The following is a 19608-nucleotide window of genomic DNA, read 5'->3' as shown; positions in this document are numbered from 1 at the left end:
AATATGAATAATTCAGGGTTGACCCGCAAAGCCTGACATTTCAGAGGTTGTCAGAAAGCATTGCAAAATAACATAAGGACCAGGACGGACCAATTGAAGCCTACTGTGATATCATATTCTGCATGTTCGTAATATGGGGCCTTTGTAACACACAATCACGTTTTTAATAAAAAGCATGAAACAACCTGCCTGGGGCTTTGCACACATCATGTGACTGATAAGATAGTCTGGCGTCTCCAGAGATTCTGTCTCTTTGCAGGGTTCCTCTGAATCATCGCTTTGAAGCAGTTTTATTTACCCACTTCCTGTGGAACAACTCTTAAACTGCATGTCGAAGAGTTACACTTTGCTTCTACATCACAGGAAACCAGTCTCTGGTAGAAAGTCCATTAAGAATAGAACATCTACATTTTAAGGAAATTTTTCATATTTTTAGATAGTTTCAAGATACTTTTGATCTAGAAAAAAACTCCAGGTAATTTCTTAGGGATTAATGTATATTTAAAATTTTGCTCACAAACTAATGATGTGCAACTTCGAGATTGATATATTTGCGCGTGTTATGTGTTATTTGCAACTGATAATTATAACTGTTGATTATAATTATAAAAACTATGATAGCTGATAAGTAGTCAATGCAAGATAAGTTGTGGGAACAAGGCAATAATCAGGGGACGTCAATTTTTTTTTTTCTCAGCATTTACGTGCATCGATGTTTCATTTGTTTGATTTCAATTAACTTTAAATTGAAGGAATTCTCAGGAAATGTGCTATGTGTTGGATCCTAGTCCCACAAAATACAACAGCAAAACCTGTAATCTCCCATACAAATGCAAATACATCGGACATGAGACGTGAAGCCAATCAGTTGAGTCCTTCAGCATTTCATTTATTATTTTTAGAATATTACAGAAACAAAATTCTCATTTTTTTTGTGTGTTGTTTTAAGCACTTTAATTTTTGCATTTAAATGAGATTTAAATAAGAGTGAAAAGAAGTTGTTTTCTGATAGACTCCCAAGGTCAGTCATTTGAACACTATTTTAAGAGTCACGGTCAATATTGGACACTTTTTTACTACAGAAAATAAGACACCGAATATGAAAAACAACCAAAAAGAACAAACAGCAGAACTATGCTGTCCATAAGATTGTGTCTGCAGACACTGTATTGATCAGCTGCATTGATTGTGGATTGTGTTTGTGCGTTTTGGTGTCATTCATGCAGGATATCGATTGGGTGCAGACGGAGAAGCATGTGTTCGAGCAGGCGGCCACTAATCCCTTCTTAGTCGGCTTGCACTCCTGTTTCCAGACAGAGAGCCGGTAAGAAAATGTTAAACCCCCCAAGATGCATAAAAACTAAAGGAAACAGTTTATAGCTACGTTGAGCAACTGGTGTTTCTCCCTTATTCAGAAATTGAGTATTCTTAGCTGTAAGCTCCCTGAGTTAAAAGAGTCAAACCCCCGATTGCCTTGTTCCAGTGGGTATTTCTTGGATGGCGAAAAATGATGTGGTGTTGGGATTTGAAAATTCAGTGACTGCAATGCAAGGAAGCTCCCTCCTCCTCATCGCTGTGTGGCTTTATATACTTTTCTGCTAGTGAAAGGGAATTTATACTGCCAGCAAGCCCCCTGATACAGCTGGAACCCTCATATGGAAGTATTCTTGAAACTGTGGACACAACATCAGAAGCAAACCTTAAAGAGGGAACCTGAAATATATAGTATTCCCAAACTTTTCTGAATTTTATTGTAAAATCAGATGAAATTAGAAATGAATTAATGGCTTAATTTGTGCACTACTTAATGCTTATATCCTTATCTTTCCTAGAAATTACCCAGACATTGCATTAGCAATTGCAAAAATGTACTTGATTGACAAATTTCAATTTGCTGTGTATTTTTTAACATAAAAACTTTCTTTATCAAGAATTTTTTACTAATGAGTGGACAAGAATCTCCCTAAAATAAATTAGAAATTATCTTAATAAATCACTGAATTCTAAATAAGATACTGTCTGAAAGTCAACAAGAAACAACAAAATTACATTGAAACCAATCGTCAAATCAAAAGTAGTAAAGAGTTTGATTCAGTTAGACTCTTGCTTCAACACTTAATGCTCCCAGAAGCAAATTTCTGGGAATATATATAAGAATAGGTTTCCCCCTTTACAACCCTTACTTACTATGTTCACTGAAAAAACGACAAATGTCTGTCACCATTTGTCTTAACAGCAAGGAGCAGTCAAGGGGCTTTTTATTAGAAGCAGTTAAATAAGACAATTCTTCAGACTTATTTTTAGATTTTAAAAACAGTTTAATTTCTTCATGTGTTGTCTCCTAACAAGCCTTATATCTCAATGAAAGGCTACCTACCACCTGACAACTTTGCACAGGTTTACTGTTGATACACACAGACCACAGCTTAAGTCTCTGTGGGATGATTCTTGCTGTCTGCGCTTGGCTGATTGATGGTTTTGGTTTGCAGGTTGTTTTTGGTGATCGAATACGTAAACGGAGGGGACTTGATGTTTCACATGCAGCGACAGAGGAAGCTCCCTGAGGAGCATGCAAGGTAAATATTCTGGTGTTTGTTGTAAAGTATGCTTTCAAGTGATCTGTTCTTGTTCACAATGTTTAATGTTACCATGATGATGGGTCCACATCATTTCATGGGACAATACCATTCATGAACACGAACAGAAAATGTAATTTGTATTAATAAGAAACAACCAAAACAGAAGCAAATTTTGGTATGAAAATATGAATAAAATTACCTTGGGAAAAAAATGTATGTGAAATGTCCTTAAAATTGATCATAGTTTACTCTAGAATCAGTGAGGAACTCAAAGTTTCCATGCTGAAGGACTCATGGATAAAGTGGAAGTCATGAGTTAATGTCCCTTTTTGGTCAGGATAGTCAGAACCTGAAAAGTTTAGTGTCCCCAGCCCACCTAGTTAAGGCTGTTCATTAGTTCATCTACCAAGGGCTTCAGCAAAACAAAAAAAATCCAAAAATATAGTGAATTATATGTCTTTATGAATTATATGATAGGAGAGTGTTTTAGCTTACCATGGCTTTTGAGCTCAGTCAGATAAGTGGGTTTGGGGGGATAACAACAAAAAGCTTGTTTTTTTTTGCTCTTGAAGCGGGAATTCATGGACTCCGTTAAGGTCTTTGCAGTCTAGAATATACTTTCAAGTGGTCCTGAACCTCACACTCTTGTAGCAACACTAACAAAATCAAGCTTTTTCTTTTACATCTTTGAAAAATATAATGAGCACGCATAATTCATTGTGCCTCTTTACTTGCAGGGCAGTCCAACTGTGCTTCTGATAAATGCTGGATCAAAGGCTGGGTAATTTAGAGAGGCACTGTTGGGCCCCTATTGGCCTCTGCAATCTGTATTCTGGAGACTGTGGCTGTACATATGCAAAGCAGCATGTTAATCACTCATAATGATTGTACATATTCATGAGAGGCGCTTTCAGAAAGCCGTGCCACATTCCCCCACGCCGTGGGGAAGGCTGGGGTGTTTGTGGGCGGTGGGTGGTGCTGCTGATAATAAGCGACTGCTATCAGTCTGGATGCCTGCGATGAAACAACTGTGTACAATCAAGGCTGTCGCCAGAAGAACGTGGGGGATTTGGGTTCCCTCTGTCAAACAGTCATTCCCTGGATGTTTGACAATCAGGGATTTGTGGTGGCAGACAGGCACAAGGCTCGTCAGTCTTAATGAAAGCTTATCTCCCAGCGACAGAGGACACACTACCTACACATGCAGTAGAAGTGTGCCTCCACTGACAAACAGCAGACACGCACCAAGTAAAAACTGCTCTTTAACCAGATTATATTCAGCGAAAAAAGTATGAAAACACATATGAATCATATGGACTCACTGGAGTTCACTTGTTATAGAAAAAAATTAATCGCTGTCTACATACATTCTTGTATTTCACCAGTTTGCCATTGTTATTGTTACTTATTTTTCCAGATTGGAGCCAATCTTCTAGTGTGTTCGGGCATTCAAATAATAAAAGGAAGTTTATATCTGTGTATAACCTTTAAAAATGTTTTTTTTTTTTTTTTTTTGATTTAGAGCATAAAGTCGGCATCATAAACTGTTCCATTGAGTTACAAATCTCAAATCTCTAAATTACAGACATACACCGATCACACAAATAAGCACACTAATACTTTCCCCAGAGTTACAGGTTGGGAGAGAAAGTTTGTGTTTGGTTATGTGGGTTGGTCAGATTCACTCATCAAAGAAAATAGAACAAAAAAACTTGTGCTGGCTCATGAATTAGTTTTTTTTTTCATATTATGTGTCTTGCAATGCCCTTCATTGATAGAAGGACAAACTTATGTTTGAATAACCCCTCAGAATATTTTAGCCGAATTTAAAGATTGTAGTTTTCATCACAACCCTTGACTGCAATGTGCTCGACAGAGAACACGGCCAGTAGTGCAGCCAAAAGTCCAAAGTTTGTCTTGAACAGCAGCCATGTGGTCTTTAGAATTAGGCAGATTTATTACCTGAACAGCAAATCTCACGTAAAATAAAAAAAAGGTTTGGAGTGGTCTGAGATTTCATGGACATTTGATTTTGACCTCTGTTTTTGGCAAGTGGAGTTCCTCGGCACCCACTGCTGCATTTTGTCTTCTAATACCCAATAGATTTTACGCAGCTGAAATCTGCATTGCTCTCAATTTCCTGCATGAGAAAGGCATCATCTACCGTGATCTGAAGTTGGACAATGTTCTCTTGGACCAGGAGGGACACATCAAGCTAACAGACTATGGCATGTGTAAAGTAAGAAAAACTGAGTGGTGACTGCTGGAGAGTCATTGACAACCTTGCTCCTCTGTAAATCAGCGATACACAATAATATGTATTAAGAATGTTTCCTTCAGCTAATCTGAAGCAAATTAACTTCAAAAATGTATGTTGACATGAACTCCAAACAATATGTGGAAAGATTCTGATGTTATACTGTATGTGGCAGTCACATTAACATTAATTGGTCAACATTACTTCTGTTATTGTTTGACTGGTATGAACCTGAGTTCATAATAATGGTCATCAAGCTTAAAGAATGATTCAACTCTTTATTGTCAAAAGCTGAAACAATGGGTTTTTCTCATCTCTGGTAACAGCTTCAGGGCTCATTTGTTCGCATTTCAATTGTCTTACATTGTTTATCCATCCTATATGCCAGCAACTGTATATTAACAAGAGGACAGCAAAAGGGACTTTTGTCTCTTTATCAGTCAACATTAGCAGTTTTGTCATGAAAGATACATTAAGATTGTGAAAGAATAAACTACTGATCTGTCTTTTTAGTTGAATATTCTTTGTATATGTATCTATTCAGCAAAGTAGTTAGAAAAAACACTTCATATGAGCTTTAAAAATACATAGTATTGTGTTAGCTTGAATTCAAACCTACACAAAAAACTATCTACATGGGCTCATATCTAATGATCCACAAAATGTTAGGTAAAGGTAACAACGCTTGTTTATAACTTTACTTTTAGTGTCTTCTGATCCTTTCATCGTTTCCTCTTCTGCTCAGGAGGGGATCAGACCAGGAGACACAACCAGTACGTTTTGCGGAACACCAAACTACATCGCACCTGAGATCCTTCGAGGCGAGGACTATGGTGAGTGGAGAAGTCATTCGTGTTTGGATCAGTATTCATGCGCTGACAAGCAGAATGTTGGACTCAAGCTCACCTGGTTAGTTTGATCAATAATTAACTACTCCAAATTCTAAATCTTGGTCCTCTGAGTTCTCTGACAGCTATCATGGATTTTCTGGTGAGATGAATTTGTTCTTTTGCCACTTGTCTTTTGATACCAGACAATTAGATATGTCACCACCTGCTGATTATATATAAGATATTAAACACAGGAAGCATTTCATTAGTACTTTAGTTATGCCCTGGTTCAGTTGTTTTGCCCATTTGCACCTTGAGATATCAGTTGGAAGAGCTTGTGAGGTGTGTTTCAGTAGTCAAAAAGTGAGTCAACAGTGATGGTAACATCAGGAGCAGATCTTAACAGGAGCAGATCGGCCACCTTTTTGTCTACCCACTGTTTACAGTCAGATAAGTCGAGGCAAGGCTCAGGGGAAGAGAAACATGAAACAAGGTATATGCAGTTGGAACAAAGAAGGTTTAACTGGATGGTGACTGGGTTAATCTGTTTGATGATCCTGCAGGGACTGATGAAACAGGGAAGACAGCTTCCTGCAGGGAAGGGACAGGTGGATGTCACGGGTGGATAGGCTGGTCCACATTATTGGTAAAAGGGTTCACGGTGCAGATGGTTGCGGGCCTCTTGTAGGGTGTTGTGGACTTGGTCCCAGACCGGGGTGCAGTTCCTGAGCCATTGGTCTAAGGATGGAACCCCTGATTAGTCACCTGGCCAGAGGAATAGAGGAGGTTGGTAGCCCAATACTCATTGGAACAATGTCAGGCCAGTGGTGGTTTGTGCGTGAGCACTCCGCCCAGGGGAGAAATTCATATTGCTTGTCACAGTAAAAGGTGCACAGGAAGCGGCTGATTTCCTGGACCATGACACTCCATTTGATTGCAAATGTGAACTGTGTTGATCTATCGGAAATAATGTCTTCACCAGATGTGGTGGAAGAGGGCTCAGGCAGACTGTGGGGAGTCCCAGTAGGGGAAAATCAATTTGTAGGCTTTGGAGAACTGGTCGATTGCCATGAGGATGCAGGTGTTACCCTCTGATCTGGGTAAATCTGTCTCGAAGTCCACCCCAAAGTTGGGACAGGAGGATGTTTTTGCGAGTAATACACAAAGGATTGAAGGAGATGGTCTGTTGTTGGGGCCATGCAATAAGACCCAATTATACCCAAGTAGTCAAGGCATCCACTTCTCCCACAAAGGACCTAGAGGGATCTCATAATTTCAGCTCAACGGGCCGTGGTGAAGGCCTTTTTAGGTAGTTGAGCGCAGCATGCGTTTCTTCAGCCCAGAGCGGGGAGGTCAGCGATCGTGCTGTAATTCTGCATAAACCATCAATAGAGGTTGGAAAACCCAAGAAAGCACTGGAGTTCCTCAAGGCTTGGGTCAGTAAACTACCACCTCAGTCTTGTGGTGATCCATACTGGCTTCTTGAGCACCTAGCCAGTAACCCAAAAATATCACTTTGGTGAAGTCAAACTGGCTCTTCGCTTCCTTTAGAAATAGATTATTCTGGTGAAGAATGGAAAGGACTTGGCACTTGTGATGACAGTGGTCAGAGATATTTTCAGTAAATAGAGATATCACTATAGACAATTACGGATATTTTCAACAATGGGTGAAAGGCCTCATTCATAAAACTTTGGAATAGTGTGGGACTATTCGCTAGTTCATAAGGCATCACCAGGTATTCATAGTGATCTGTGGGGGTTATGGCTGGTTTGGAAGGAAACCTTCCCTGTACTTCTGACCCCAGTGGAGCATCTGGTCAGATTCCCAGGAAATAACCAGAGGAGTGAAGCATTAGTCTTGGATAACATCTGCTGTAGAGCCATCCAGGAAGACTGTCTTTATGGTGCCGTGCACCTACCTGGAGCTCGATGGGGCTAGCCAGGAACCTCAGTTGGGTGGCCAGGGGTCGGCCATTGATGGAGGGTACCATGAGAAGAGTGGAAAGCCGACCGAGCGGGAGTTGGAGCTAGTGGCACAAGTGTCAGGAGATTAGTTGCTAGCCAAGCCTGCAACCAGGTGGATAGGAACAGCAGAGCTGTGGAGAGTGGCAGGTTTGTAAACAGAGGTGATGCTACAAGCTCTGGCGGGCTGACTGTATTCACTTGAGGTCGTGGCAGGCATGTGGGACACATGGCAATGACATGGCCTTGGGCCTACAATATAGACACAGCCTGAACTGTGCAGTGTTTCCTCTCCACAGCTGTGACCTTCATAGGGTTCATGTCCATGGGTTCCTCAGGACTGGTTACCTGGTCTGAAGCCAGATCCATTGGTGGGAGGAGCTTGATGACGTGCTACCCAAACGGCCAACTGGATGAATTTCTCCAGGCCAAGACTATCTTCATAGGTTGAGAGTTGCAGATGAAGAGCTAGATCCAGACCTTGTGGATGTGTCATTAGGAGGGCGCAGTCATCCAAACCACTTGCGAGAGTTAGAGTATGGAACTTGATGGAGTAGTCTGTGATGTTACGACCCCTGTTAGATATGATACAATTGGTTCTGAATAGAATGGTCACCGATGGGCAACCCAAAGCCTTCTCTGAAGTGTATGACGAAGATGTTCACCAACTTGTTGTATTAACTTTATCCTTTATTAATCCCCATGGGGAAATTCTCTGAATTAACCCATCATGGATGAACCATAAGCAGTGTCTTGCTTAACAACACTTTGGAGCCAGGAATCAAACCAGGATCATTTGGTTTCAAAGATGATTGCTCTACCTCCTGCACCCCACCACCCCCAGCCAAATGCTCTTTGCCTTTTGAGGTGCCCTTCGCATGACCAGAGATTTGATGTACACAATTTTGTCTCGCTTTGGCCGGAATTCTGCATGCTGCATCTCAATCGCCTGAGTACACTGTGGGAGGAATAAATTGCAAGAGAAAGGGACCCCGAACACAGTGAGAAATGACTTAGGGGGCTCATAGAGTGGGCAGACATCAGCAAGGCCTGTCAAAGTACCGCCAGTAGTTCATGGATAACGTCTGGGTTGGAAGTTTGAGGCCTCTCCATCATTGTGACGGGTCTGGTCTTAGTAACAAACCTCTAGGCATTCAGAGTAGTCCTTTTCTTCACATTTCTTGAAGGCTCTACAAAAACACCCCCCCAGACCTTAAACTGCAAGCAGTAACTTTATGCATGAAACAGAAATTCAATTTATCAGGAGCTAGACAGGTGAAATTGATTAGCAAACCACAGGACAGGTGTGGGTAGTTGAACAGCAAGTCCCAATCAGCTGGAGATCAGGAGCTGGCTTGTGGCTGGCAAGTGGGTGTGGTCAGTCTCCTGGACCCTAACAAGGCTGTGATAGTAACAGATGGCAAATCAATTATCATGATGACTGAGACAAATATTATTTTGTGCAACTTGTCATTATCCAGCACGGACCTTGATATTATTGACCTGTAAGCCCAGGTCAAAACTTAGTATACTGCAAAGAACATGTCACACACATATATCTGAGGTTTGTCACCATTTGAGAATGTAATGCTCGACATCACAAAAGACATTGTGCTGAAAAAATTCTGGAAACAACTCCCTCTATGCTAAAACAGCTAGGAAGCAATTGTACAGATATTTTGAGTCCTGCCCTGCTGATTCAGTTTCCTAGTCTTTAGGCCCTTCCTTTATACAGATGCCTCAAAATGTCTTTATTATGTCAAAGGCAACTGACAAACGCAACCGACAAATCTGGTCATTCTGTCATTCTTAACATGACATTGCTAAACCAGTATTAGCTTTGAGAAAGTTGCTAGAGATGAACAGAAGTCAGAGTGAGCTGCAATTTGACTTTGTAGATCTAGAAAAAAACACATGACAAGTTTCAGAAAGAGGAACTATGGTACTATATGAGGAAGTTTGGGGTGGAGGAGTATGTTATAGTGGTGTAGCACTTGTATGAGAGGTATAAGACAGTGGTGAGGTGAAATGTATGTGTGACAGAGAGCTTTGAGTTGGAGGCTAGACTGCATCAGGGATCACCTCTGAGTCCCTTCTTTTGTGCTAGGGTAATGGCAAGCTGGCAGATAAGGTTAGACAGTACTCTCCATGTACCACAATGTTTGCAGATGGCATTGTGATCTGTACTGAGAGCAGAGAGCTGGTCAAGGAAATCTTGAGGTGGAAGAGAGGTGAAGAAACGTGTGCAAGCTTGTTGGAACAGGTGGAGAAAAGTGTCAGGGATAATGTGCAATGAAAGAGTTTTAGCTCAAATTGAAGGTAAGGTGTACAATGGTGGTGAAACTACTGATGCTTTATGGTTTAGAGACAGTGGCTTAGAGGAAAAGACTGGAAGCTGAGCTGGAAGAAGCTGAGATGAAGTTGTTGAGGGTCTCTTTCAGAATGACTAGGATGGGTAGGATGAGGAGTGAGTCCATCAAAGGGACTACACGTTAGATGTTTTGGAGGTAAAGTTAGAGAGGACAGAGAAGCTGGTTTGGAGGAGGGATAGTGATTATCTGGATAGATCAGATTCTGCCAGACAAGAGGCCCAGAAGAAGACTGAAGAGGAGATTTATAGATGCTCTGAAAGTGGACATGAAGTTAGTAAGTGTGAGAAGAGTGAAAAAAGAAAAAGGTTTGATAGAGGTAGAAAATTCGGTGTGTGCCCCCCCCCAAAAAAAAGGAATAGCCAAAAGGTACAGAATTTAATGTTCTCTCTCTGACTGCTCCACTATGATTGACCATATTATATACTCTGTAAAGGTTATGAGATGCATTTTTAGGAACAATAACAAAAAACATATGTGCATTTATTTCTACATTCAGGTTTTAGTGTGGACTGGTGGGCTCTGGGCGTGCTTATGTTCGAGATGATGGCTGGGAGATCCCCGTTTGACATCATCACAGACAATCCTGACATGAACACAGAGGAGTACCTTTTTCAAGGTCAGTTTGTGGTAATTGATTGCTATAAAGTCCTTATCCTCTGAATGCAGCATATCTGAAATAAGGACCCCTATTTTGAAAACCAAAATGCTAATAAAGGCTCCTTGCTGGCAGTATTGTTACCTTTTTTCCAGAATGAATAACAGCATGAATCTGTGAGTATGTGTAAGAGTAAGAGTATGCATGAACCTTTACAGCACAGAAAACTATTCCGAAATAAAAAAGGAAATCAATATGGATTATGGAATATAAGCACAGAAAACAGTGATATAAGCATAATCTATCAATCAAATCATTATTGCGCACAGTTATATCAAATACTCACCGGTGTCAAGGTCTCATTTAGAGACAGGATGCTGCTTGCTGGAGAATTGTTGATTCAATTATTTTTCTGTCTCTTGTGCATTTGCAATGTTTATCCTGGACTTCCAAAAATCCATCCGGATGTGATTGTAGCCACAATAATTATTTTCCTTGCTGTAATTCCTTCTTCTTACAGCCTGAGCAATGACATAGCAATGTCATCCGGTTCAATTTTAAAGCAGACAAAAAAAAATTACAAATTTGAAATTTTATATTTAATCACATAATATCCTAATGATAAACCGTGGTGCCACACATCAGATAGTCAGCTTGTCTTTTTGATATTAAATTAATTGAATTAGTTTCATTTCAAACATGGACATTTCACCAATAAAATCCCTTCATATTTATTTATCATACCTTCAGGTCACTACACACAGATATTCAACATATTATCAAAATTGTATTACGAATACCACAGCAGCTATCCCAGCACACCAGTCAATAATAATCATATCAATTTACATGCCAAAAACCAGAATAACTGTTTCAGCTTGTATTTAATTGTGTAATTAGAGTTGTATAGTGAGTGTTAGCGGCATGGACAAAGACAGACCAACAACAAGCAGTTGGATCACCGTATGCTGCCATTAAAAGACAAGGCAAGCTTAGTTCAACATCATATTTGCAGTGGGGAAGAATTAGATACCATTTTATGAAATAACAATCGCCTCTGATCTGTTAGTGCAAAGCCTGGCTTATTTGCTCTGATATGCTTCATTGAAATGCATTAATCCCAATCAAAGCTTATGTAATTTTTCTTGGAATGTAATTTGTATTGCTTCACTGTTTTCTAAATTTAGTGCAAAATTAGTCCGGCTAAAAAAGAATAATTATAACAAAAAATAAAAAATAATTTAAAAAAAAATGTGTGTTATGCCCTTTGTTAAAAATAATTCTGAGATGCTTAAAAAAGCCCCCAAATTAGTATGAATCTTCAATTGCATGTCTTAATGTGAAATGGATTAACTCATTTTTTAATGAACTGTTAAATATTCATGCAGTACTGCAGTTTCCAACTCTTTGAAATGGTGGAAAATCATGCAGGACAGTTCCTAGTACAGATCAGATTCAGAATGATTTGAATGGCAGACCTGCTATTTCTCCAGCAGTTTTTTTGCAGTCTGATGGCATTTAAGAATGAGTCAAATGAAAAGGAAAATCCACATTTAACCTCACAGCAAATGCCATATAAGACAGGGGGGTTGGGTGGGGGCATTTTCCTCTCAAGCATAGAAAATCCATTGTCTAATCATCTTATTAGAATGTTGGTTAATGCAAGGCTATTGTTTTCATAATGATGGTACTTAATGGTAATTGGAGCCAGATGGAGACATGCAATGCAAATTTTATTTTTGAGTATGTCTCTTCAGTAGTTCATACTTGAAGTAAAAGTAAAGCACAGCAAAGGGCAATGAAACATTCATGACTTCACTTGCTGGTCTCATAAGGTGACTTCGGGGGCTAGAAAAGCAAACATTTTACTGAGATATCCAAGTGCTTCCTCACAGAATGGTAATGTTGATGCTGAGGGCTCTGGTTACTGAAATGCAAGGTCACCCAGTACAAACAGTGAGCCTTGCAAAACTTTAGCTGAACAGCATCATCCTGGGTATGATTTTCGTCAGTCAAATGTGTGTGCATGCAACCCTGATGGATTACTTTGTATCCTGAAGAAGATAATTTTACCCACACTTGTCAAGATGAGGGATAAAGTCATGTCCATAAACCGTGTGCAGAGTGTTTGCATCTGATAAGCCCCAAAACTAGGGAGCTATTACTGGAACTGGCATCATTGTACTGTTCTGCCAGTGTTTCCTTATGTTTCCAGGTTCTGAGTATCTTTTGAGTGGTGAGGGGTCTCATGATGAGCATTGGCTATAAGGATGATAGCTAGAGAACCGTGTTTTCATTTTTCTTTTATAAATGAGACCCTCATTTGATAAATGATAAACTGCTAAAATGTAATTCACAAAGGGGACAGGTATATATAAGTAATCACAAAGTTGCTGCAGATTCTGAACATTACTTTTTAATGGTGTTGCTTGAGGTCTCAGCAGACATCAACATCATTAATCACAGTACACATTATATGTCAAACAGACAATGTTGATTTTACTGTGCCGTACGGTGCTAAAAAAAAATGTGGCAAACCACAAGGTGAAAATCCTGGGACTGTTGTCCTTTGTCTGAAATCCTGAAAGCCATTCATTTGTCACCATAACATTTTTACATTTTACAACCCGTTTAGATGTAGTGGATGTCAGAAAAAATATTGACATCAAGTTCCCAAAAAGTAGAGACGCTAAAACCTGATACTGAGCTCCGTAATCATACCCAGCTCAACAGTCTGGCCCCTTGCAAAGAACTTGGTTGTAAGATTTTACAATTACTTTCAGCTTTGAATGGTTATACATGTTATTATTTATATGTCCATAATCACAACATTTTTTCTATGACCAGTACAAAATAATAAATCCCTGCTTTAATTTTCCTTTAATTACCTTCCTCATTGCTTTTGCCCAACTTCAGACTAGACTTCAGCTAGTACAAGCTGTCCTGCACTGGTTACAGAGTTAATATTCAATTGAAAGGAACCGCAAGTGTATCTTCGACTCTCTAATATCTGACAAATTAATTCTGTTAAATCCAGATTATGTTTGAAAAGTACCTGAGCTTCTTCGTAACTCTGTAATGATCCCTTAGGTGTTGTTTAGTTTGCCAGTAATATCTTTGCTTCATGGAACATTTTTACAGACTGGCCTTTTCTATCTTACAATTATTCAGTATGCAAGTATTAGAGGTCGATTTCCTGATCTGAACTTTGACTGCTGAAACCTCTAAAACCTGTGATGCCTATCCTTAGAGCAGAGAGCCCTCTATGCTTGGTGGAGGTTTATTGAATCTCTTAATCCAGATGAACCACAGCTGTGGTTCATGTAGAAACCTGTCAGTTTGATTTACCTTTATTTCCAGCCATTTAGAAAATCCTATTTGTAGTATAAATTGTATAAATGATGTCACTTTGTTCTCATTTTTCGTTCACCGATCTCATAGCTGTCTTTCTCTATAGACTCTAGACCTATTACTGTCAAATATTAGATAATGTCCTTCCTTATGACACATGTCAACATCTAATAAGCCAAGAAATTGTATTATCGCAAACACAACCAAAAGTCCAGTGTGAGATGTAGGGGCATGGCTTCTATTCAAATAATAAATTCAATATTCTGGATTCAAAGTCTTTATTGTCAGATGTACGGTGTGGAAATGTGTTTCCCTGTGCAATGAAATTGTAGTGCATTTGGAATGTATTGACAATAATTAGATAGTGTAAACATTGTTATAAATATGAACAGTGTCCGCAGTGCAAAGGTAAAACTTTAAGTGCTGCTTTGTGTGCAACTAAGAGCAGGTGCAAGGATGAGTGCAGTTTAAATGGCAGTAGTTACATTTGAAGATGAGTGCATCACTGGCTGTGCTGCATGTAAAATGCAGAAAAGGAACAATAAGTGTCAACTGTTCTGAGGGCAGTTGAGTAGAATGAGTTCTTTAGTCGTGTCGTTCTTCATTTCACACTCCTGAACCTTTTGTCAGAGGGTAGGAATGTGAACAGTCCATGTTGAGGGGCGTCGTGGTCCTTGGTGATGGGTGCAGCTCTCCTGTGGATGCTGCAGTGGTAGATGCTCTACAGACGGCAGTGGGGTTCTAGGGATCCTCTCTGCAGTCTTTACCACCCGCCGCTTCTGTCTGCGGTCCAGAGCAGTGGTGCTGCCATACAACGCAGTGAGGCAGTTCGTCAGGATGCTCTGAACGATGCAGCTGTACAAGTTGCTGAGGATCTTAGGCGACATGCCAAACCTTCTCAGCCTTCTCAAGAAGTACAGCTGCTATTGAGCCCTATTACCTGTCTGCATGGTGTTGAGGGACAAGGTGAGGTCCTTGCTTATGTGGACACCCAGGTATTTGAAGTTGCTCATGCTCTCAACCCCAAGACCTTGAAAGAAGAGTGGCTAAGGAGGTCTCCTCTCCTTCCTCATGTCCACTACCATCTCCTTGGTCTTGTCCGTGTTGAGGGTGAGGTTTTTGCCCTCACACCATTTTAGCAGACTCGCCTCCTCCATCCTAGAGGCTGTTTCGTCTCTGCCAGGGATGCATCCTATCACTGCGGTGTCATCTGCGAACTTCAGAATGGTGTTATCTTTATGGTAGGTGACACAGTCGTGGGTGAACAGGGTGTAGAGGATGAGGCTGAGGATACATCCCTGAGAGGTGCCCATGTTCTTGGTTATTCTGGCTGAGCTCCTATTATCGATCCTGACAGACTGGCCAGTCAGGAAGTTCAGGAGCCAGTCACAGAGGGTGGGGTGCAGGCCAAGGGTAGACATTTTGTGAATGAGTTTGTGGGGTATGATGGTGTTGAATGCGGAGCTGTAGTTGACAAAGAGCATCCTGATGTCGAAGTATTTGTTTTCAAGGTGGGAGAGATGACCTGCAGAGTTGTCGGAGCCACCCAGCTTCTCTCTGTTCTGCCTATTAGCTGTTCTGGTGTCTTTCTTCAGTCTGGAGTTAGTAGCTTTATACTTCGTCTCATTGCTGGACCTAAATGGATGAGAGCGGGCACGCAGCATTTGGCATACATGACTATTCAGCCAAGCCTTCTGGTTTTGAACTTCCTGACTTGTATGGTGGGCACGATGTTGTCAACACAAGTGCTGATGTCCCTGGTCACATACTCAGCTACCTCCTGTGCGCTGACAGAAGAGTCCTACTGTAGGGTTGTGGTCCTGAACACATCCAAGTCAGTTTTAGCAAAACAGTCCTGAAGGATGTCCTCTGAGGGTCTAGAGTTTGATTTCTTTGGTTACAGAACTTGTCTTTTTCAGTCTCTGTCTGTATGCAGGGTACAGAAACAAAAAGATGGGATTTGACTGTCCAAAGTGGGGGCGGGGTTCAACGCTGAGAAGGGTAGCCCTCAGAACAATAGAAGTCATTCAAGTAATTGACTCCTTAACTGCAGAGGTTAAGAAAAATGAGAAGCAAATTGGTGTATGATCACACCTTCATGTTGGAGGAACGTCGATAATAACCAAATAATCTGGTCTCTCATTTACATCCGTATTGTTTTCAACCATTTGGTGCACATAAACACATGAATTTACATGCACATGCACACAACACAGACAGACACATATGCACAGCATCTGATGACAGACATACCCCCATACTGTAGTCACTGTGTTTGATGCATTATGTCTATGCTGTGACTGTCAGGAGCATGGTGTGGCACCACGGCTAGCATCTGCCTCTGGTGCCGTTCTCTCAGCACTTGCACCAGTGGGCCAGCAGGTTGTTGGATGATTGCCTGTAAAACGGAAACCAAGCCTGCCACTACATGAACCACCCGGCCATATGTCACTCAGCTAGTCCCTGTGCCAGACCCTGCTTCTAGGAGCAACACTCTCTATTCCTCAGTCAGACACACTGGGAGACTGGCAAACATTCTAATTCTGTCAGGGAGGGCTAGCCACAAGGTGCTAGTCATCATAAAACCAACTTTTTCAGTATAATTAGATGGGTTTCCATCACTATTACAAAACTGAAACAATATTTGTTGGGAACTATAAAAGGGAATTGGAAATTTCTGCGTGTCTCTTCGCACTGCCTTTATGGAAATTAGGATTAGCAATAGTTGTTGAATATCACAGTCAATAACCATTATGCCCCAAAAACACACGTTGATCACAGATGTATAATGGAACTGGATACATCTTGGGAGGTTGCTCTACACTCCATTTTTGCTAAAAAAAAAAAAAGAGAGAAAGAAAATTCATGGACATCCTTGTTCATCCTTCTGTAATGGTTTTCAACAGAGCACGAACACAAGTCTTATACCTTTAACATTCAATAACCTGGGCTTAAGTATCAGTCAGTGAAAGGGTATTGAGTTTATTATTTCAAAAGATAAATTGGTTAATAACAATAAAAATAAATCACTTGTAAATAAATATATGTACAATTTTAGACAATTTATCAGACCTGATAAATTACCGCTTGGGAAGATCCTAAGGGCGAAAAAGGAATGTTCACTTTGACTGAAACTTTAAGAGAATTTGATTTTGTCTCGATTTGTCTGTTAAGGTTACTTTGCAAGAGGTCTCGAGGCTGGGGTGAGCTTCCAAAGGATGAACACAATGGCGTCATCTGGCCCCACCTTGCACCATCGTATTGGTTGGACCATGACTCATCCTCTGCTTTTGTATCTGTTCTCGCAAACAGTTATTCTGGAGAAGCCCATTCGCATTCCAAGGTCCCTGTCAGTGAAAGCTGCAAGCGTCCTCAAGGGCTTCCTCAACAAGGTCAGAGTGCCCCTCCCACCTCCAAATACCTCCACACACACAAACACAATCACACCATGCTTACCTAAGGGGCTCTTGTAGTAGTCCCATTTGTTAAGCCATTATAGAATATGTCCTTTCATAATAATATTCTCAAATGTCTCTTCAGAATCATTGTGTGTACAATCAGAAATTACATGTTAGGGCATAGGTGTTTGTATGTGTGCAGACAAATCTGCAAACACAAGAGTCACACATTAAAGGCCAAAAAAGACCTGAGATCTTGGTGGACTAAGTCACCTTTACAACATTTTAGAATTGCTTTGTTTCGTACTTTGCCTCTGTTGAGCAGAAGTGCAAATATGTGTGATCCATCTGATGATGCCAAACACTTTTACGCTGGATTTGGCAACTCATTGATTGAAGGTATCTCACAAATAATCACCATTGAAAAAAAACAGCCACATTTTTTTGGAAAGACATTGTCCACAGTCTGTGAGACATTACCCTCAAATGAGCTTCATATCCCTCAAATTTCAGAGAGAATGTAGTGAATAGTCAGATATGTTGCCTTGAATCAAAAGACAAGTTGCCCTGAAATCTCACAAGGCATTTTCACAGATAACTAAATGGAAAATTACCCAAAAGCAAACAAGCCCCATTTATCATTTTTTCCTGTCTGAACCTGAATTATAGGTTATAAATCACAAATTTTTGTTTTAACCTGTGATGATTTTCTACTACTAAGATTAACAGCCAAAGATAGTCATTAGATTTTAAATCGTGTGGCTGTATTGTGTTAAATCCTCAAAAATCTCTTCAGAACCATGCCAATCACTTTGCTCTATTTTTTATTTTGTTTCAAAATCATGTCACCAGCACAAAGATTCCAGTAAACACATTCCATAAAAGAATCCATAAATTGTATTTCTACATTGGTACAATGTCTATCGTTATATTTTTGAATGGCATGTGTGGGGTGACACAGTGGCACAGTGGTTAGTTCTTCGACCTCGCAGCGCAAAGGACCCTGATTAGATTCCGACAAGGGGATCTTTCTGTGTGTTTGCATGTTTGCATGTTCTCTCCGTGTCTGCGTGGTTTTTCTCTGGTTGCCTCCCATTTTCCAAAAGCATGCAGACGGTTAATTGGAAAAAAAAATGGGAAATTTTGAATGAGTGAATGAATGTTGTGATTGATGACAGCTGGGATAGGCTCCAGCATCCCCCACGACCCTAAGTACAGGATAAGCGGCAGAAGATAGATAGATGGATGGTGTGTGTGTGTGTGTGTGTGTTTGTGTGTGTGTATGTGTGTGTGTGTGTGTGTGTGTGTGTGTGTGTGTGTGTGTGGATGCTACAGATAATGAAACAATTGCTAGTGGGGCATTTTCATCAAGATTCACTGTATGTTTCTGGCCAGCAGGATCCCAAGGAGCGTCTGGGTTGCCAGGTCCAAACAGGCTTTACAGACATCAAGTCACACTCGTTTTTCCGCAGTATAGATTGGGAGCAGGTAAGAGTCAGCAATGTTACCTAAACAGCATTGTTACAGTATTGTTTTGTGATTTCCAGCTTGTGCATGGACTTAAAGGCCATATTTTCAACTGGCAAACACATTTGAATCAATCCAACAGGTGTTGCTCCATAGATCATTGAACCACAGATCATATACACTTACCTGAAAAAATAAAAGTTTAAAAAAATCAAAAATTACTTTTGAATTCCTGCTGTAAGGAATGATAGCAATACCGCTTGAAAATTAACCTCAAAATGTTACAAAAAAAGATTTTATCCTTTTTTCAAGCGTACCAGCAAGAAAACACAGTATTCACAGATATCATTACCAAACAAAATATAACCAACAAATCTGTTTAATGTCCCATTAAACATTTTCTTTAATAAAACCCAAAAACGGTTCACCTTACATGCGTGCAAAATGATGTCTATCTCCTAACAGACGGCTGATATGGGGTTTGACTTGACAACCTGTCTGTACACTTACAACCAATCCAGCTACAACAAACACACAATATCTAAGCAGAGAGTTAATGGCGGGCGGTGCTGAGAGCAGCTGTCATGCGTGCACACAAAAGCATACACATGCGTGCATAAGGTGGGGGTGTTTTGTGTGCATGTTTTGAAAGATAGATTGTGCTGCAGATGCTTCTACAGCTGCTCCACTGAGGCTGTACCCCTCTGTGGATCAACAATTCAAATAAAAGTGAATTCATAAGCACACATATATGTGTATATTTGCAGGAAATGGGAAGTTGCTGATGATGGGCTT

At 40.4% G+C, this 19608-nt stretch overlaps 1 protein-coding gene across 5 annotated transcripts in view; it reads left to right on the top strand.

Moving 5' to 3' along the window:
- Window positions 1–19608, top strand: part of prkcz (protein kinase C, zeta) — a 111883-nt gene that overhangs the window by 74925 nt on the left and 17350 nt on the right. For all 5 annotated transcript variants that reach the window (XM_086158878.1, XM_086158876.1, XM_086158874.1 and 2 more), the window contains 7 exons: window positions 1227–1324; window positions 2490–2576; window positions 4683–4818; window positions 5582–5669; window positions 10499–10618; window positions 17261–17340; window positions 18745–18834. In XM_086158878.1, coding sequence (XP_086015004.1) covers window positions 1227–1324; window positions 2490–2576; window positions 4683–4818; window positions 5582–5669; window positions 10499–10618; window positions 17261–17340; window positions 18745–18834 — 699 coding nt within the window. The remainder of the gene's footprint in view (window positions 1–1226; window positions 1325–2489; window positions 2577–4682; window positions 4819–5581; window positions 5670–10498; window positions 10619–17260; window positions 17341–18744; window positions 18835–19608) is intronic.

This window comes from Fistularia commersonii, chromosome 14, assembly GCF_037954325.1.
Source record: "Fistularia commersonii isolate RoL2024-O1a breed Wild chromosome 14, RoL_Fcom_v1.0, whole genome shotgun sequence".
Taxonomy (NCBI): domain Eukaryota; kingdom Metazoa; phylum Chordata; class Actinopteri; order Syngnathiformes; family Fistulariidae; genus Fistularia; species Fistularia commersonii.
The sequence above is the reverse complement of the archived record's forward strand: the minus strand, read 5'-3'. Positions and strand labels throughout refer to the sequence as shown.